This window comes from Myotis myotis, unplaced genomic scaffold (genome assembly GCF_014108235.1).
Source record: "Myotis myotis isolate mMyoMyo1 unplaced genomic scaffold, mMyoMyo1.p scaffold_m19_p_4, whole genome shotgun sequence".
In the NCBI taxonomy this organism is placed as follows: Eukaryota; Metazoa; Chordata; class Mammalia; order Chiroptera; family Vespertilionidae; genus Myotis; species Myotis myotis.
The window spans coordinates 56,262,147-56,283,973 of record NW_023416346.1 but is presented as its reverse complement, the minus strand read 5'-3'; the positions used below and the strand labels follow the sequence as shown (position 1 = coordinate 56,283,973).

General features: G+C 40.9%; 1 protein-coding gene across 1 annotated transcript in view; it reads left to right on the top strand.

Annotated features, from left to right (window-relative positions):
• Positions 1-21,827, top strand: part of IL1RAPL2 (interleukin 1 receptor accessory protein like 2) — a 693,469-nt gene that overhangs the window by 61,732 nt on the left and 609,910 nt on the right. Inside the window, exon 5 of the mRNA XM_036304134.1 lies at positions 4,538-4,691. Within this exon, the coding sequence (XP_036160027.1) occupies positions 4,538-4,691 (154 nt within the window). The remainder of the gene's footprint in view (positions 1-4,537; positions 4,692-21,827) is intronic.

Here is a 21,827-nt window from a genome sequence, read left to right as displayed (position 1 = left end):
CTGATGGCAGCATGGCCAACCTGGGTGAGGGTCTGAGGGCTGTTTTCAAGTCCCTCCCTCAGCAGCCAGCCCAGGCGACCCAAGCCTCCCATTGTCTCTGGCCTGCTCCGTGGCCACTGCCCACAGGCCCCTCCAGCAGCCAGCCCAGGAAGGCGGGGATCTTGGCTTCCTCTGTCATCAGGGGCAACCCAAGCCTCCTGCCTGCTCTGGCTGGCTCTGTGGCCGCAGCCATCTTTGCCCCACTAATGTGCATATTCCCTCCTGATTGGCTGTGGGACATCACAGAGGTACAGTCAATTTACATATTTGTCTAATATATATATATATATATATATACCCCATAGTGCAATGAAGGCCTTGGTAGGGGTGGCAGGAATGGGGTAGAGGGGTGTCAATAGAGGAAAAATGGGATATCTGTAATACTTTCAACAATAAAGATAAATTTAAAAAAGAAAAATACCTGTGGATATGATGGTGATATCTTGGAAGTGGACTGTGAATACCGTGATGAATATTTCAGGGGAGAAACTCTAAGATCCAAATATGGCTGGGAACAGGTTACTTTAAGGGGCTTCATTAACAGATGTTTTTGTTAAACATCCTGGGCTCCCAAACCACCAATTGCTGTCAAATGAAATCTGCCACTTAGGAAGGATGGGAGGGAGGGAAAGAAGCTGGGCTTTAAGGGCTGATGTTGTTTTGACTAATTGTGGATGTCCTACAGCAAACTGCTGTATGAGGGGAGAGCCAGCAGTGAAGTGGAGGTTCTTGTTGAACTTAGGCATCTAAAGCAAGATTGGCCCTTGGCAAAACTTTCAAGTTTATGACATTTATTTTAATGCTCTCAGGGCCATTGAATAATAGAGGAATTAATACACTGAAGACAATATTAGGGACCTGCTCATATTTGAGGCTTTGGCAATTTGTCCTTGGCACTTGAACAATATGTTTCAAACTTTTTTGCCTAATAGGCAGTCAGAATTAAATTATATACTGGTAGGTCTGTGGGCAATGAGGGATTTCAATGTTTTGTTTCTACTAGAGGTGATGAGACAATGGGGGCAGGAAAAAATCAGTGACAGTATTAAGTCTAGCAGCCAGCAGTTTAAGGAAGAGAAGTTGCAAATAATGGAATAAAAAGCCTGGAAGACTTCTGAGATTCAATATAGGCACCCATATGTGGGTAGCATAGCCAATGAGTTAACTTTGTGGAGGATAGGGTGGTGGAGGATGGGATGGTAATCTATAAAGCTCTTTTTGAATAAAATATAGTTCCTCTATATTTTGTCCCATCTACTATGATTAGTGTTAGAGTGGCCTCTTAGAAGCTATATATCTTCAGCGGGTTAAAGTATTACGTTTCTAGGAAATGGTTAACCAATTAGTAAAGATTTGTTTTTATTTAAGTAGTTCTTTAGCACTAATTTTCACAAGGCAGAGCTGGAGGTTTGGAAGAGATGTAAATCAGGATCGTGAAAGTTTAGGGATGGAATACATTCTATGTCGTGGGTGACCACAAGTATAATTAAAAAATGTTGCAAGCCTCTAGATTCTGGCTACTCACACTGTAATGTATATTATCTCCGCATGCAGTGTAAGAACCCTAAAGAGATTAAGCAATTGTGGTCAAGATCACAGAACTTGGATGACCCCCATATTTTGAACTAGATTTGTCTTGCTCTAAAGTCAATTTGCCTTTTCAATTATACAACATTGTCTGAAGAAGGGTGGAGTTGACCTGAAGATTACATTTTTCTATGCCACATTTAAAAAACAAACAAACAAACAAACAAACCTCTATTGACTACAGATAATCCTATATAAGGCTAGATGGCAACTTGGAAAGTACTTAGAACTATCTATATCTATCCCAAAGAACATATAAAGATTATAGGATATTCTTCATCATGAGTTATTTTCTAATTTCTATACATGCTTTAGATTTACTTCCTAGGAAAAAACAAATCAGTGTGCAGGGAAAATGAAAACTGGTTAGAGCTAATTGCATATGAACTTTCCCTGAAAAATGACATTAAAAAACAATGCCATTTGTATTTGATTAAAATGAGTGTGTGGGCTCATTTGTCTGCCTTCACCACCACTATGTGAAAATGAAGCAGCTTAGTTTTCATTTTCCTTTTCTCTCAAAATGCCCAGAGGGGCAATGTTTTTGTTTAATGACCTTCAAAATTATTCTTTAGAAATCTGAGGCTACCAGAGTTGGAAGCAATGCGAAAATAATTGTGGATTATTATTGTATGATGATAATGGCAGCTGGGCTATCTTTTTTTCTTTCTGTTCAGACTTTCTTCTTCATTTTCCCAGAAACCTTATATCTAAGGTTTAACTCAGAAGCAAATCTCATATAGGTGATAAACCTCGCCAGACAGTGTGTATAATATAATTTCAGACAGACCCTTAACTGTTCTTTGGAAAGATCCTAGGGAATGAAGCAGTCTTCTGTCTGGATTGCCCTAGATATTACTTTTATTTACTCTCTGACAATATGTGTGGGTAGTTGTATTGGACATAAAGCAAGCATAGCTCCTAAATATTTTACCTGTGAACTTAAGTGCTGGTTTTTATATTTTGTTGTAAAAATTCCTGCTATCATAAAAGAAAAAAAAAAGTTACAGTAAAAAAAAAACAACAAAAAAGAAAATATTAATAAATGGGTACTCAGTATTTGCTCTCCCAAATCATTTATACACATACACAAAGACACAGACACACATGCAGAGCTGCAGATAGAGTGTCAGTACTGATTCTATCTTTACATTAATTTTAAAAGTATGTGTGAGGAGGGTATGGGTGTGGGTAAGGGAAAGTAGAGAGGATATTTTTTTTCTAATATATTTTTTATTGATTTTAGAGAGGAAAGGGAAGGGAGAGAGAGAGAGAGAGAGAGAGAGAGAGAGAGAGAGAGAGAGAGAGAGAGAGAGAGAAACATCAATGATGAGAGAGAATCATTGATTGGCTGCCCCCTACTAGGGATTGAGCCTGCAACCTGGGAATGTGCCTTTGACCAGAATCGAACCCGGACCCTTCAGTCCACAGACCAACACTCTACCCACTGAGCCAAAACAGCTAAGGTGAGGATATTTTTTATACCATAGTTTGGACAGTGGAAAGTGCTCTCAACTATTATTCACAAAATTTGCCTCACCATCAATTTTATTGCCTTAACTGAGAGATTCAGAATGCGTATGATAAAATGCATTGCTTGATTATTTAGCACTCTCACAGCCATTTCCTACACCTCCATTTATATTTTTACAGTTTTTAGTTACAATTTTGGTTGAACATTTGAGATGAATGGCAAACAAACTGGAGTAATATCTAAAAAGTAGACCGAGAAAATCCCCAAATGACAAAGCCACCTGATTGAATATTCTTACATATTTAGCTATTGCTATATCCTTGTCACTTCCTGGAAAAGAGTTAAACATTCCTTTTTAGGGAAGTTCAATCCCAGTAACAAGACTCCTTCACATTCCCATCAGGAGAGTAGAATAATTGACTTTAAAACCAAATCTTGCCCAGCCAGCATGGCTCAGTGGTTGAGCATCAATCTATAAACCAAGAGGTCATGGTTCGATTCCCAGTCAGGGCACATGCCCAGGTTGTAGGGTTGATCCCCAGTGTGGGGAATGCAGGAGCCAGCCAATCAATGATTATGTCTCATCATTGATGTTTCTATCTCTCACTCCTTCTCACTTCCTCTCTGAAATTTGGGGTTTCAAAACAACCCCAAATCTTTTATACTAATAAAAGCCTAGGTGGTCCTTGCGTGATGCCCTCATGTCATCACAAGATGGCCACCACAAGATGGCTGCCATCACGTTGTCACAAGATGGCCACCACAAGATGGCTGGCAGGGGAGGGCAGTTGGGGACCATCAGGCTGGTGAAGGAGGGGAGTTGGGGGCCATCAGGCCAGCATGGGTGGGCAGTTGGGGGCCATCGGGCTGGCAGGGGAGTCATTAAGGGTTGATCAGGCTAGCAGGAAGAAGAAGTTAGGGGCAATCAGGCAGGCAGGCAGGCGAGCGGTTAGGAGCCAGCAGTCCCAGATTGTGAGAGGGATGTCAGACTATCAGTTTAGGCCTGATCCCCTGAGGGGTCCTAGATTGGAGAGGGTGCACACCGGGCTGAGGGATATCACCCGTGCATGAATTTCGTGCATTGGGTCTCTAGTATCCCTATAAAATAGAAAGAATCAAGGCATTATGATGACATTTAGTGACTTTTGAGGTTCTGCTATACAATTTTTGCACTTGGGGAGCTTTATTATTTCATATTTGAGCAGAATGAAATGTTTTGCTCTTGGGATCAGACCTTTAAAATGGCTCTTAAAATGATAGTTGTGATATGGGAATTGGACACATTGTGATGTTTTCTGGTCACTGACTTAACTGTTTAGTTACATATTTTGAAAACTAAAGAGAAAAGTACAAAAAGTAAAAATACAAACTTGTCAGTACTAAGACTTAATGATGTGAATTTTTTTTTCCTCTTACTTGAAAACATTTTCTCTATAGGAATGCAAGCCAAAAATGTGGAGAAGCATAATAATACAGAAAGGAAATGCTCTTCTAATCCAGGAAGTTCAAGAAGAAGATGGAGGAAATTACACTTGTGAACTTAAATATGAAGGAAAACTTGTAAGACGAACAACTGAATTGAAAGTTACAGGTAGGAATTGTTTCTTCAAAATTATGGCAAGTGAGAATTAAATATAATTTGGTATGGGGAGAAATTGGAATTTTCTACAAAAAGCCAACTTGCTGTGAACTTAGAATTGGCTGTGAATCAAATAGTTGAGAAACTCACTATTAAAAAGTTGTACTGATAACTTATATGCAGGATATGAACACTTAATCTAGGGAACAAAAGCCCAATTGCTGTTTATCTGTTATCTGCCTTTAGGACAGACTAGAGGCCTGGTGCACGAATTTGTGCACAGGTGAGGTCCCTCAGCCTGGCTGGCAATCTGGGCCAATTGGGGCCACCTTGCCCAGTTCTGATCAGGATCAATTGGGGTTGGCCGGCAAGGGGAAAGGACCACAGGAGGTTGTCCAGCCACAGGAGGTTGGCTGTGGGAGCACACTGACCAAAAGAGGGCACTCCTGCATTGGGTGTCTGTCCCCTGGTGGTCAGTGCAAATCCTACTGACCTGTCAATGGGTCATTTGGTCAACTGGTCTTAACGGCTGCTAAGGCTTTTATATATTACTAGAGGCCCAGTGCACAAAAATTTGTGCACTCGGGGGGGAGCGGGGGGTCCCTCAGCCCGGCCTGTGCCCTCTCGCAGTCTGGGACCCCTCAGGAGATAATGACCTGCTTGCTTAGGCCTGCTCCCAGGTGGCAGAGGGCAGGCCCAATCCCTAGGTGCAGCCCCTGGTCAGGCTCAGAGCAGGGTGGATTGGGAGGTTGTGATGCAACCCTCAGTCACGCTCAGGGTAGGGCCGATTGGGGGGTTGGGACACTGCCCCCTGTCACACTCAAGGCAGGGTTGATGGGGAGGTTGCAGCGCCACCCCCTGTCATGCATAGAGCAAGGCCCATCAGGGGGGTTGGGGCTCCATACCCTGTCACGCACAGAGCAGGGCCCATCAGGGGGTTGGGGAGCTCCCCCCGTCACACAAAGAGCAAGGCGGATAAGGGGGTTGGGGTGCCGCCCTCTATCACCCACAGAGCAGGGCCTATCAGGGGGTTGGGGCGCCGCCACTCTCACACACAGAGCAGGGTCCATGGGGGGGGGGAAGGTTGGGGCTCCACACCCTGTTACACATAGAGCAGGGCTGATCAGGGGGTTGGGGCACCGCACCCTGTTCACACACAGGGCCGCAGGGCGATCAGGGGGTTGGGGAGCTCCCCCCTATCAGGCACAGAGCAAGGCTGATCAGGGGGTTGGGGCGCCTTCCCCTGTCACAAACAGAGCAGGGCGGATAGGGAGGTTGTGGCCCCGCCCCCTGTCACACACAGAGCTGCAGGGTGATCAGGGGGTTTGGGCGCTGCCCCCTGTCACACTGATCCCGGTGCCGGGAGACCTCTCAGCTCTGCTGATCCCGGTGCTGGGAGGCCTCGCGGCTCCGCTGATCCCGGTGCTGGGAGGCATATTACCCTTTTACTATATAGCATAGAGGCCTGGTGCACGGGTGGGGGCCGGCTGGTTTGCCCTGAAGGGTGTCCTGGATCAGGGTGGGGGTCCCCACTGGAGTGCCTGGCCAGCCTGGGTGAGGGGATGATGGCTGTTTGAAGCTGGTCACACACCCTTCAGGGTGGGGGTCCCCACTGGGGTGCCTGGCCAGTCTGGGTGAGGGGCTCAGGGCTGTTTTCAGGCTGGGACTGAAGCTCCCAACCACTCCTTTTTTTCTTTTTTTTTTTATTCTGGGCCAGCATTAGCTCTGAGGCTCCAGCTCTTAGGCCTCCGCTCCTGAAAGCAGGTATCTGGTTTGTTTCGGTTCTATAATCAAAACTCTGTATCAACTCATGCTCTGAGATCCCAGCTCGCTGAAAGCAGGTTTCTGGGGTTTTGTTTAGCTTCTATATTTGTTACAATGTTTCTTAAACTGCAGGCTCAGAGTCCGGCAAGGCAGGCGGGGAACGTTGGAGTCCTCCGTCACTGAAGCAAGCAAGCCTCATGTTAGTTTCAAGCTGCCTGGCTGCCGGCCACCATCTTGGCTGGCAGTTAATTTGCATATCTTGCTGATTAGCCAATGGGAAGGGTAGCGGTCGTACACCAATTACCATGTTTCTCTTTTATTTGATAGGATAATCTTAACTCTTCAAAATATCATTGATTGTTACTAAACACCTCAGAAAAGATATACTGCAACCACTCTAGAATGTTGACTTAACCCATATGTAAAATTGCATTGTGGAAAGGCTACCTCAGAATGAGGTTCTGGTGGACTTTTGGAATTAAATCTTAGACTATATCTCAAATAAAGCTCATATGAATTTGCTTATAAATGAGTGATGTTATTGTGAGATTGTTAAATGAAGCAATTCCAATACAATGGCATACATGCATATGTTTTAAATCAGAAGTAAAATTGAAGTGCAGACTAACAGTTCTACACATAGAGGTTGAAGAGAGAAACTCTGGATATTTTTACCTGGTGAAGAATATTAGAAAGTAATTTTCAAACACATAGGACTGAACTTGATACCATAAATGTTATCCCTGACAAAGAATTTGATGAATCCTAAGACAGTGTATGACAAAAAGTCCACCTGCTGTTTTACTCAAACAATCTTGGTTAATTTCTTTTTATATATTTTAGAAGTGTGCGTGTGTATGTGTGTGTGTGTATGTGTGTGTGTGTGTGTAAATACACACCCATTAGTATTTTGGATAAAATGTGAGTCATGTTAAAATATTTTGTGTATTTCATAAGGTGTTAATTTGCTTGCCCAAAACTTTCAATGTAGCTGGACTACAGTTTCAAATTTCACCTGAATTCTACCTCTCAAAGGTTCTCCAACTGTAGTGTGCATCACAATCATGTGGACGAACCTAGGTAGGATGTATGCATCACGATGTTCATAGCAACACAATTTACAATTGCTAGGATCTGGAAACAGCGCAAGTGGCCATTACTAGATGAATGAATAAAAAAGGCTGTGGTACATTTACACCATTTACACTATACAGCAGTAAAAAGAAGGATTTCTTACCCTTTGAGACAGGAGGGACCTGGAGAGTATTATGCTAAGTGGAATAAGCCAGTAAGAGAAAGTCATGTATCACATGATCTCACTCATATGTGGAATCTAATGACCAAAATAAAATGATGAACAAAATTGGTTCAGAGACATAGAGGCATAGAACACACTGTCTAATCTCAAAGGGAATGTGCGGTGGGTGGGGGAAGAGATCAACCAAAGAACTTGTATGCATATATGCATAACCCATGGACATAGACAATAGGGTGGTGAAGGCTTGAGTCAGGGAGCAGGGACAGGCAAGAAAGGATCAATGGGAAAAAAAGGGGATATGTGTAATACTTTCAATAATAAAGATTAAAAATATATATAATTAAATAAGAACCCAGGTAGGATGAAGATAAGGTTCTTTTTTACCCCCCTTAATTTAATTTTAATTAAAACATATACTTAGCCCTAACTGATTTGGCTCAATGGATAGAGCATCGGCCTGCAGACTGAAGGGTCCCGGGTTCGATTCCGGTCAAGGGCATGTACCTTGGTTGCGTGCACATCCCCAGTAAGAGGTATGCTGGAGGCAGCTGATTGATATTTCTCTCTCATCAATGTTTCTAACGCTCTATCCCTCTCCCTTCCTCTCTGTAAAAAATCAATAAAATATATTTAAAAATATATACATTTAATTGTTGATAGTATTACGGAAATATCCCATCCCCCACCCCCTTTACATCCCTCCTCAAAGCCTCTACCCCCACCCAGGTCTTCACCACCCTCTTGTCCATGTCCATAGGCTGTGCATATCTATACTAATAAAACCCTAGGTGGCTCTCGTACCCTCGCAGGGCACCCTTGCATCATCATAAGATGGCCACACTCATGTTGTCACAAGATGGCCACCCCCACGTTGTCATAAGATGGCCGGCAGGAGAAGGCAGTTGGGAGAGACAAGTCTGGCAGGGGAGGGCAGTTGGGGGCAACCAGGCCAGCGGGGGAGCAGTTAGGCGTCAATCAGGGTAGCAGGGGAGCAGTAAGGGGGTGATCAGGCTGGCAGGCAGAAGCGGTTAGGGGTAATCAGGCAGGCAGGCAGGCAAGTGGTTAGGAGCCAGCAGTCCTGGATTGTGAGAGGGATGTCCGACTGCCGGTTTAGGCCTGGTCCCCTGAGGGGTACCAGATTGGAGAGGTTGCAGGCTGGACTGAAGGACACCCCCCCTCCGTGCATGAATTTGATGCACCGGACTTCTAGTAAGTACATAAGTTCTTCGATTTATCTCTTCCTTTCCCCCAACCCCACATCAAGGTATATCAGTCTGTTCCTTGCTTCTAAGCTTCGGGTCTTATTTTGTTGATCAATTAATTTTGTTCATTAGATTCCACAAATAGGTAAGTGAGATCACATGATATTTGCCTTTCTCAGATTGGCTTATTTCACTTAGCATAATAGTTTCCAGGTCCATCCATGCTGCCCCAAAGATTAAGAGATACCTATTTTTTTATAGCTGCATAGTTTTCCATTGTGAAAATGTCCCACAGCTTTTTTTAATCCATTCATCTACTGATGAGCACTTGGGCTGTTTTAAAATATTAGCTATTGTAAATAACACCACTATGAACATAAGGGTGCATATATTTTTTCTGATAGATTTTTCGGGGGTTTTAGAATATATTACTAGGAGTAGGATCACTGAGTCTAATGGAAATTCCATTTTTAATTACTTGAGGAAACTCCATACTGTTTTACATGTTAGTGGCATCAATCTGCATTCCCACCAATCTACAGTGAACTAGTATTCTGTTTTCTCTGCATCCTCTCCAGCAATTATTATTTGTTGATTTTTTTATGATAGCTATTCTGACAGGTGTGAGATTATAGCTCATTGTGGTTTTAATTTGAATTTCTTCGATAATAGTGACTTTGAGCATTTTTTCATATGTCTCTTGACCATTTGTATGTACTCTTTGGAGAAATGTCTGTTCAGGTCATCTGCACATTTTTAATTGGATTGTTTCTCTTCCTTTTGCTGATTTACATGAGTATTTTATATAGTTTGGATATTAACAGCTTATTAGATATATCATTATTAAATATGTTTTCCCATACAGTGGGTTCCCTTTTCATTTTGATGGTGGCTTCTTTTGCTGTGCAGAAACTTTTTATTTTGATGTGAGCCCATATATTTATTTTCTCCTTTATTTTCTTTGCCCTAGGAAATGTATGGGCAAAATTCTGCTACCTGAGATGTTTGAGATTTTACTACCAAAGTTTTCTTATAAGATTTTTATGGTTTCATGCCTTACATTTGTCTTTTATCCATTTTGAGTTTATTTTTTTATAAGGTGTAAGTTGGTGGTCTAGTTTCATCTTTTTGCATGTGTCTGTCCAGTTTTCCCAACACCATTTGTTGAAGAGACTGTCTTTACTTCATTGTATATTCTTGCCTCCTTTGTCAAATACTGACTGTAATGGTGTGGATCAATTTATGGGTTCTCTGTTATGATCCACTTCTCTATATGCCTGTTCCTTTTCGAGTATCAGGCTGTTTTGATTATAATGGCTTCATAGTGTAGTTTGATATCTGGTATTGTGATCCTTCCAACTTTGTTCCTCTTTCTCAAGATTGCTGCAGCTATTCAAGGTCTTTTATGGTTCTATCTAAATTTTTGCAGTATTTGTTCTAGCTCTGTGAAGTATGCCATTGGAATTTTATTTTTTTAATAAAAAAGCATTTTATTTTATTTTATTTGTTAATTCTCACCCAAGGATATTTTTCTTTTTTAAAAAAAAAATTAAGTTCTTTATTGTTTAATGTATTACATAAGTGTCCTTTTTCCCCCACTGACCACTCCCCAGTTGTCCCCAACACCCAGCACATGCCCCCCCACACTCCCTGTCTGTGGTCATTCGTTATGCTCATATGCATGCATATAAGTCCTTTGGAATTTTAATAGGGATTGCATTGGAGCTATAGATTGCTGTGGGTAATATGGACATTTTAATGAGTTAATTCTTCCAATCCATGAAAATAGTATACATTTCCATTTGTTAGTATCTTCCTCTATTCCTTTTTTCAATGACCTATAGTTTTCCATATATAGGTCTTTTACCTTAAAATCATAAGTATCTTATTTTTTTGTTGTTGTTGCAATGGTAAGTGGGATTATCTTTTTAGTTTCTGAGCGTTCATTATGGTGTATAAAAATGCTATCAATTTCTGGATGTTGATTTTATATCCTGCTACATTGCCGGATTCATTTATTAAGCCTAGCAGTTTCCTGGTGGAGTCTTTAAGGTTTTCTATGTACAATGGCATGTCATTTGTGAATAATTACAGTTTTACTCTCTTCTTTCCAATTTGGATGCCTTTTATCTCCTCTTTTCTGATCACTGTAGCTAGGACTTCCAGCACTCTGTTGATTAAAAGTAGTAAAAATGGGCAGTCTTGTCTTGTTCCTGTTCTTAAGGGAAACACTTTTAGATTTTTCCCATTGAGTTTTATGTTGGCTGTATGGTTGTCAAATATCACCTTTATTATATTAAGGTATGATCCCTCTATTCCCACTTTACTGAGAGCTTTTATTAAAAAAAAGGGTGCTGGATTTTATTGAGTGCTTTTTCTGCATCAGTTTATATGATCATGTGATTTTTATCTTTCATTTTGTTTATGTGATGTATCACATTTATTTATTGATTTGTTAATATTGTATCATCTTTGCATCCCCAGAATGAATCCCACTTGATCATGGTATATGACCTTTTTAATATATTCCCAGATCTTATTTACTAATATTTTGTTGAGGATTTTAGATTCTCTGTTCATTAGGGATATTAACCTGTAATTTTCTTTCTTTGTGGTTTTCAAATTAGGATAATTCTGGGTTTATAAAAAGAGCTTGGAAGTATTCCTTCCTCTTGAATATTTTGGAATAGTTTGCGGATAAATGTTCTTTGAATGTTTGGTAAAATTATCCTGTAAATTCATACATTCCAGGTTTTTTGTTTGCTGGGAGGTTTTTAATTATCGCTTCAAGTTCATCAGTTATTTTTGGCCTTTTTAGGTTTTCTAATTTTTCCTGATTGAGTTTTGGAAGATTGTATGTTTCTAAGAATCTGTCCATTTCATGCAGGTTGTCTAGTTTGTTGGCATATAGTTGTTTATAGTATTTGCTTACAATCCTTTGAATTTTTGTGGTGTCTGTTGTCATATCACCTCTTTTATTTTTTATTTGATTTATTTGGGTCCTCTCTCTTTGATTCTTGATGAATCTGGCTACGGGATCATCAATTTTATTTATCTTTTAAAAGAATCAGCTCTTGGATTCATTGATCTTTTGTCTATTCTTTTTAGTCTCTATGTCATTTATTTCTGTTCTGATCTTTAATGTTTCCTTCCCTCTACTTCTTTTTCTTGCTGTTTTATTTCTGATTCATTTACTTGTAGGGTTAGATAGTTTATTACTGCTTTTTTCTTGTTTTTTGAGGTAGGCCTGTAATGCTATGAACTTCCCTCTCAGGACTGTGTCCCATAGATTTTGGGTGGTCATGTGTTCATTTTCATTTGTTTCCAGGATTCTTTTTTATTTATTTCTTGATCTGATTGGTAACACATTCATTGTTTAATGACCTGTTATTTGGACTTCATGTGTTTGAGTACTTTTTAGTTATTTTATTGTAGTTGATCTCTAATATATGCCATTGTGATTATAACAATTTTCTTGAATTTGTATAGACTTGTTTTGTGTCCTTTTTCCATGTGTACTTGAGAAAAATATATAGTATGTTTCTTTGGGGTGAAATATTCTGAAATATCAGTTAGATCCACCTGATCTGATGTGTTATTTAAGGCCTCTGTTTCCTTGTTGATTTTTTGTCTGGAAGATCTGTCCAGTGATGTCATTGTGTTGGAAAGCCCCCTACTGTGACTGTATTGCTGCTGATCTTTCTCTTAAAGTCTATCAATTTCTTTTTAATGTATTTGGGTGTTGCTTTATTAGGTGTGTATATGATTACAAGGGTTGTATTTACTTATTGAATCATTCCCTTTACTGTTATGTAGTGGCCGTCTTTGTCTCTTATTATAGCTTTTTTTGAAGTCTATTTTGTCAGATATGAGTATTGCTACCCCAGCTTTTTTCTCCCCTTTCTAGTTGCTTGGAATATATTTTTTCCAAATCTGTCTGTATCTTTTGCTCTGAAGTGGGTCTCTTACAGACAGCATATATATGGGTCATGTTTTTGTATCCATTTAGTCACCCTATGTCTTTTGACTAGTGCATTTAAGTCATTTATATTTAAGAATATCATTGATAGGTATTTATTTATTGGCATTTTTATGCCTATGTTGCTCTCTTTTTCTTCTTATTAAAGTGGTCACTTTAACATTTCTTGTATTGCCATTTCACCTTCAATTTTAAAGGATATCCATGCCAGATATAGTAATCTTAGATATAGGCCCTTGCTTTTCATTACTTTGAATACTGCATGCCACTCTCTTCTGGCCTGAAGTGTTTCTATTGAGAAATCAAGTGTCATTCTAATGGGAACTCCTTTGTACGTTATTTTATGTCCTTCTCTTCTGCCATTAATATTCTTTCTTTAACATTTGCCCTTTTAATTATGAAGTATCTAAGTATGAGTCTCTTTGGATTCATTTTTTAATTAAATCTTTATTGTTCAGATTATTAAATTTGTTCCTCTTTTTTCCCCCCATAACTCCCCTCCTCCCAGTTCCCACCCCACCCTCTGCCCTCACTACCCACCCACTGTCCTCATCCATAGGTGCACGATTTTTGTCCAGTCTCTTCCCGCATCTCCCACACTCTTCCCCGCCACCCCCCAGAATAGTCAGTCAATTTCCTTTCTATGTCCCTGATTCTATTACAATCACCAGTTCATTCTGTTCATCAGATTATTGATTCACTTGATTCTTAGATTCACTTGTTGATAGATGCGTATTTGTTGTTCATAATTTGTATCTTTAACTTTTCCTTCTTCTTCCTCTTCTTAAAGGATACCTTTCAGCATTTCATATAATACTGGTTTGGTGGTGATGAACTCCTTCAGCTTTTCCTTATCTGTGAAGCTCTTTATCTGACCTTCAATTCTGAATGATAGCTTTGCTGGATAAAGTAATCTTGGTTGTAGGTTCTTGGTATTCATCACTTTGAATATTTCTTGCCACTCCCTTCTGGCCTGCAAAGTTTCTGTTGAAATCAGCTGACAGTCGTATGGGTATTCCCTTGTAGGTAACTGAGTTTCTTTCTCTTGCTGCTTTTAAGATTCTCTCTTTGTCTTTTGCTCTTGGCATTTTAATTATGATGTGTCTTGGTGTGGTCCTCTTTGGATTCCTTTTGTTTGGGGTTCTCTGCGCTTCCTGGACTTGTAAGTCTATTTCTTTCACCAGGTAGGGGAAGTTTTCTGTCATTATTTCTTCAAATGGGTTTTCAATATCTTGCTCTCTCACATCTTCTGGCACCCCTATAATTCGGATGTTGGTACCCTTGAAGCTGTCCCAGAGGCTCCTTACACTATCTTTGTATTTTCGGATTCTTTTTTCATTTTGCTTTTCTGGTTTGGTGTTTTTTGCTTCTTCGCATTTCAAATCTTTGACTTGATTCTTGCACTCCTCTGGTCTGCTGTTGGGAGTCTGTATAATATTCTTTATTTCAGTCAGTATATGCTTAATTTCTAGTTGGTTCTTTATCACAACATCGAGGGTCTCATCAGATTTCTTGAGGATCTCACTATATTTATCGGCGGTCTCAACAGTCTTTTCGAGGGCCTTACTAAGTTTATCGGTGGCTTCTAGACAGTTCTTGAGAGACCTTAAAAGTGTGGTTTTGAACTCTATATCCTCCATTTCTGTCAGTTGTGTCCTGTTTCTTTGTCTCCACATTTTTTAGGCTTTCTTGGTGCACCCCCTTGTGGTCTTTGTGCGCAGTCTTGTTGTAGTTAAGCCTTGATTGTTGTAGGTAACACTGGGCGGGATTTGACCTCCAGGCCAACTGGCTGTGATTATCAGCTGTGTCTGCAGTGGGAGAACTTCTGTCTTCTAGGGAGGTGCTAATCTAGCCTTTGCCTGAGGCTATCCCGCAAATGCCTCTGTGCAGGACTTGGGCAGGGCGGGTCCCAGGGGGTCAACAGGGCGGGCCGAGCGAGCAGTTATGGCTGCTCTCAGTCCCGTCCCCAGAGGCTCTGCTTCTCATTGTCCCAGCAACCACTGCAAACCTCGGAGAGAAAGCTGCCCTTGAGTTCCGACCGATGCCAGACAGTCCCGTTTCTCCCGCTTGAGTCTGGGTCCCCAGAGACTCGCCTGGAACTGGAGCTCAGAGCCTGAGACTCCCTCCCGATTGAAGATTGAAACAGACAACCACACCCTCAGCTGCCAGCCCGCTCTGCACGCACCTCTGCACCTTTGTATTTTACTTCCAGAATGCGCCTCCTCTGAGTCTCGGTATGCTTTTCTCTTTCCTTCTAGTTGTAGAATTTCCCCTCAGCCAACCTTCCTGTGGTTCTGGGTGATGTCCGTTCCATCTTTTAGTTGTATTTTTGAAGTGGTTGTGTGAGGCAGCAATCTCCGGTGTTTACCTATGCCTCCATCTTGGTTTCTCTGCTGGATTCCTTTTAATTAGGACTCTGTGCCTCCTGAACTTGTGTAACATTTTCTTTCACCAGGTTTGGGAATTTGTCATTATTTCTTAAAACAGGTTCTGTTCCTTGCTCACCTTTTTCCCCTTCTGGTATTCCTATAATGTGGATGTTGTTACATTTCATGTTGTCCCAGGGCTCCCTTATACTATCTTTCTGCTTTTAAATTCTTTTTTTTTTTTGATGTTCTAATTTGGTATTTATTTCTACCTTGCCTTCCAAATTTCTAATTCTATCCTCTGCTTCATCCAATCTACTTTTAATATCTTCCAGTGTGCTCTATATGTCAGATATGTGATTCTGGTTTCTATTTCCTTTTCATGCTGCTATAGTTCCCATTTATTTCCTTATAATTTGCACTAAGTTCCTTAAGCAACTTTATAACTATTACTTTGAACTCTATGTCTGATGGGTTACTTGCTGCCATTTTATTTAGTTCTTTTTCTGAAGACTCCTTCTTTTGTTTTATTTGGGGGTTGTTTCTTTGTCTCCCCATTTTAGCTGTCTCTTTGTATTTGCTCCTATGTATTAGATAAAACTGTTATGCCTCTCAGTATTGTGGGATGTCCTTATGTAGAAAATGTCTTGAGGGATCCAGTGGTGCAGTGGTGCAGTCTCTTTGATCTCCTGAGCTGGATGGTCTAAGAATGCCCCTTGTGTATGTTATATGGGCTCTGCTATTATAATTTGGACTTGACTGCTGATGTCATGTTTATGGAAGGGGTCTCCCCTCCAACTTGCTGACAGTGACGCTCAACCCCTATGTCATTGTGCCAGCTGTTGTATACATGCTGAGAGAACAGAATAAGACACAACAGGACCCAACCAAAAGCACAATGAAAACCAGGCTACACAAAGTAACAACAGGGAAGACTAAGAAGGAAAAATAACAGAAATCAAAGCTAAGACAAAATAAAAAGAATATTAAAAGGTACACAACCAAAGACTTAGAGGTATTATAGAGATAAAGGGAGAAACAAGAAGAAAAAATAGCTATATGGAAGTAAAGAGGAAGCTAAAAGAATTAATATATGAAGAAAAAATCAAAGTAGTCAATATAAATGAAATAACAATGAATTTAAAATGTAGTAATAATGGATATATTACAATATAGATAGGAAAAGTAAAATGGAAAAAAAATGAGAAGAGAAAAGTAAAATAAAGAAAATGAATAGTAACTATAAGAAGAGACAATAGGAAAGAGAATAAAAGGAAAGAGAAATTAGAGATATGTGAGAAAAAAGAGAAGAAAACAAAAGGGGGTGGGGGAGACAAACAAACAACCAAAAACAAAAAGAAGGCCACACACATACACACACACACACACTCAAACTCCTTTGGGTCCACTATTTGTGGAGCTCGCTGCATTTTGCTCTGATGTTGTTGAGTCTCATCCCTTGGTGTGTCCATCCTGGGCCTCCTAGGAGCTTCTCTGGTGCAAGCCATATGAGTCACTGTCCTGTTCTGCCCCTGGGCAACCTGATAGAGTTCTGATAGGTTGAAGCTACTAGTAGTACAGTGGGCAGGTACTCCTTAGCCCAGAGGCTGAGTCTGCCTTGAGTTTTATGTTTTGATTTGTCCCTGTTCTGAGCTATTCTTCCTTTCCCCATGGAGGTGGTCTCTGGTCTTGGCTGGAATGGTTTGATCAGACTCATGTTGGGGTGGTGCCAGTAGCTTGTAGGAGGGTGAGGGTAGACCCTTTCTCTCCTCCTAATGCCTCAGCTCTGCCTGGTTTGCTGGCACCTCCTCTCTACCACCTGTAGGGGCACACATTTCCTGCTCTAGGCTGATCCTCCTTGCCTCAGGTTGCTTCAGGTCGGGTGAGAAGCAACTGTCTTGCTGATGAGAAAGAGGACACCTCCCCTGAGTTCTAGGTGGGCAGGGCTGATCCTCCTTCCTGGATGCACTATACGGTCCCCTTTGTGCTCACCAGCATGAGTTCCTCCAAGAAATAGAGGGTCTCCCAGATTCAATGTTGGGTGTGTCTTTAAGACCCCTCCAATGTAGGCTGGCCCTGAGATCCACTGCATGGTCCTTCCCACTGGTCAGCAGCTTCCCAGGCTGCACTATGTAGGGTGCTAGCACTACTCTATTCAGAGACTTCAGCTCCAGGCTTCCACTGCTGCACCCACTCCACAGTCTCCACAGCCAATGCCCTTTGGGCCACCTCTCACAGTCCCAGGCCCTCCAATCTTACTCACCGATGTGCAATCTCTTCAGTATCCTCAGGCCCTCAGTTCTAGTGGATCCAAGGCAGGGGAGGCTACATCCACCTCCCCGGCCTTCAGCACAGTTCCTGCCCCCTAGCCCTGGTGGTGGAGCTGAGTAGCTTGCCTATAGGATGGCTCTTGCCTATAAGTGGAAGTAGGTGAGTACATAGAAGGGGTGAGAGTTCCTGTCGGGTCAGTGGTAGTTGTGGTGGATGCACAGGGTCAGTCTGGGCGTGTTCCAGGTGTGCAGAAGTCCTACTAGTGTCCACTACAGGGGAGTGTGGTCTGGGTAGTGACCTTAGTGGACATACAGGGTCTGGGGTGGGGTGCACATGGGTTCGGCCCCAGATCCATGGTGAGTCCAGGTAGTGGTGAGTCTTGGCATCTTGCGGCTGCTGCTCCCTACAACCTCTTCCCAAGGAGGACCTTGGAAACTCATCAAGATAGCACAGTTTCCAAGCTGCAGATGCACCCTGGGAGTAGCTTGTGTTGGTAGCAGTGGCTCCTTGTGATGATAGTGCTTAGGGTCATACTGGTGTCCTCTGCAGGCACATGGGGTCCTATATGTGTCAGCTGCAGGTATGCAGGGTTGCACTGGTGTCCTCTGAAGGCATGTGGGTTCCTACAGGTGTCAATGCAGATGCCCAGAGTCTGCCAGTGTCTGCTTAGAGGTGCGGTCCTGAAGGTGTCCGCTGTTGGTGTAGGTTCTAGGTTGTGTCCTTGGGGCCCACACATCCTTGTACACACATCGGGTCAATGTTGGGGTGCACGTGGGTTTGGGTCTGGGCTTTGGCTAATCTGGATGCTGACGAGGCTTGGCTTCTAGCTGCTGTCATTCCATGCAGCCTACACCAAAGGAAGACCTTATAAACCCTTCAAGATGGCATGGTCTCTGAGGCCCAGGAATGGCTGTGGTAGTAGCAGGGGCTTCTTGGCCAGGAAAGCCCTAACCCATCTACCTCCAAGATTCCTGCATAATAAGACTGTCACACACACACACACACACACACACACACACACACACACACACACACACCCATGCATGTCTGCACACTCTGTCACTCACGCTCTCACTATTCCATCCTGCCTGCTGCTATGTTGGGGATAAGGTCCTTTAGATACAGATTCCAAGATCTCTCATTCAGATTCTAATTCAGTACATCAACTGGGAATTTGCCTTTTTGTCCAGGTGATTCTGTCGCATGCCTTCCAAGGAACATGCTTTGAGAAAGACTAGCTGAGAAAATGGTGCTCAATAAGTCAAAGTCATCGGTTTAATTCCTTTGTGCATCTGTTAGTCCAAATACACACACACACACACACACACACACTCCCCTGAAAACTAATTTTCATAGGTTCCAAATTGTTTCATCCAAGTTCCTAAGAGCTATTATGAAAATACAGATTCTTAGTCACCGAGGGAAACCGGTTAATGGAATATGTGTATAAAGCAACCTTAACACTAAAATAGCCATGTGTTCATTTACCATTTAAATGGAGAATAACTGAGTATGCATTATGTGTTAAAAAGTAATTTAAAATGATCTTGGATCAATGATATAAGAATACATCAACTTTATATATTTATCCAAGCATTAACTCATTTTTTTTTCCTGTGTTGAGTTATCTCAACTCTCATCTTTAGCCTGGGTTATCTCAACCCTTTTCCTTTAGTTCCACCTAGAGCAGTGGTTCTGAACCTTCCTAATGCTGTGACCCTTTAATATAGTTCCTCATGTTGTGGTGACCCCCAACCATAAAATTGGTTTTTTTTTTCTACTTCATAACTATAATTTTGCTACTGTTATGAATCATAATGTAAATATCTGATATGCGGATGTATTTTCATTGTTACAAATTGAACATAATTAAAGCATAGTGATTAATCACAAAACAATATGTAATTATATATGTGTTTTCCGATGGTCTTAGGTGACCCCTGTGAAAGGGTCATTCAACCCCCAAAGGGGTCGTGACCCACAGGTTGAAAACCTCTGCTAAGGTTTGGTGGTCTGATGGATGCTTCTCTGTCTCTGGATCTGTTTTTGTTCATCAGTTTATGTTGTTCATTATATTCCACAAATGAGTGAGAGCATGTGATATTTATATATCTTTCTCTGACTGACTTATTTCGCTTAGCATAATGCTTTCCAGATCCATCCATGCTGTTGCAAATGGTAGGAGTTCCTTCATTTTTATAGCAATGTAGTATTCCATTGTGTCCATTGTGTAGCTATACCACGGTTTTCTAATTTACTCATCTGCTGATGGACACTTAGGCTGTTTCCAAATCTTAGCTATTGTAAATTGTGCTGCTAGGAACATAGGGGTGCACATATCCTTTCCGATTGGTGTTTCTAGTTTCTTGGGATATATTCCTAGAAGTGGGATCATTGGGTCAAATGGGAGTTCCATTTTTAGTTTTTTTGAGGAAACTCCATACTGTTCTCCACAGTGGCTGCACCAGTCTGCATTCCCACCAGCAGTGCATGAGGGTTCCTTTTTCTCCACATCCTCGCCAGCACTTCTCATTTGCTGATTTGTTGATGATAGCCATTCTGACAGGTGTGAAATGGTACCTCATTGTCATTTTGATTTGCATCTCTCAGATGATTACTGACTTTGAGCATATTTTCATATGTCTCTTGGCCTTCTGTATGTCCTCTTTCAAAAAAGAAGAAATTCTTACCATTTGCAACAGCATGGATGGAACTGGGGAGCATTATGCTAAGTGAAATAAGCTAGTCAGAGAAAGATAAATATCACATGATTTCATTCACTTATGGAATATACTGAACAAAATAAAATGATGAGCAAAAACAGATCAAGAGACAGAGAAGCATCCATCAGATGCTCAAACCCCAGAGGGAAGGTAGGGGAGGGTGGGGGTAAAGGGGAGAGATCAACCAATGGACTTGTATGCATGCATATAAGCCTAACCAAGGGACACAGACAACAGGGGGTGAGGGCATGAGTGGGGGGATAAGTACACATATGTAGTACCGTAATCAATAACGAAATTTAAAAAATAAAAATAAAAAAAACTAAAAGTATCTATTTAGGTTTGTTGCCCATTTTTGATTGGTTTATCTTCATTTTGTTAAGTTTTATGAATTCCCTGTAAATATTGGAGATTAAACCCTTATGGGAGGTAAGATTGGCAAATATATTCTCCCATGCAATAGGCTTTCTTATTGTTTTGTTGATGGTTTCTTTTGCTGTGCACAAGCTTTTTATTTTGATGTAGTCCCATTTTTTTCTCTCTTTAATTTCCATTGCCCCAGGAGCTGTATTCATGAAGATATTGCTTTGGCAATATGTCTGGGATTTTGCTGCCTGTGGATTTCTCTAAGATTTTTATTGTTTCCTGTCTTACATTTAAGTTCTTTATCCATTTTGAGTTTATTTTTGTGAATGATGTAAGTTGGTAGTCTAGTTTCATTTTTTTTTTTTTTGCATGTATCTGTTCAGTTTTCCCAACACCATTTATTGAAGAGACTATATTGACTCCATTTTATGCTCTTGCCTACTTTGTCAAATATTAATTGATCAGAGTGGTTTGGGTCAGTTTCTGGGTTCTCTATCCTATTCCATTGGTCTATATATCTGTTCTTGTGCCAGTACCAGGAAGTTTTGAGAACAGTGGCTTTGTAGTATAGCTTGATATCTGGTATTGAGAGTCCTCCTACTTTTTTCTTCTTTCTCAGGATTGCTGTGGCTATTCGGGGTCTTTTTTTATTCCAGATGAATTTTTGGACAGTTTGTTCTAGGTCTGTGAATTGTGACATAGGTATTTTAATGGGGAGTGCATTTAACCTATAGATTGCTTTGGGTAGTATGGACATTTAAATGATGTTGATTTTACCAATCCATGAATATGGTATGTTCTTCTATCTGCTTATGTCTTCCTCTATCTCTTTTTTCAGTGTCCTGTAATTTTTTGAGTATTGGTCTTTTACCTCCTTAGTTAAGTTTTTTCCTAAGTATCTTAATATTTTTGCAATGGTAAGTGGGATTTTTTTGTGTGTTTGTTTTTTTTTAAATCTCTTTTTCTGTAAGTTCACTAATGGTGTTAGAATTTTTATCAGTTTATTTGAGCCAAGCTGACAATAATTGCCAGGAAGCAAAATTTCAATGGATTGAGAAAATTACTCCAGAGAATGGCAGTTTTGCACCATATTTTAAACATTAGATTCAAAGCATAAGATATAAGGTGGTTATTTGAAGTCCATTGTTGGTGTATTAAGGAAAGCAAAATTGGGAAATCTCAGACTAGATAAAAAGTAAAACAGATGGACACATACTTC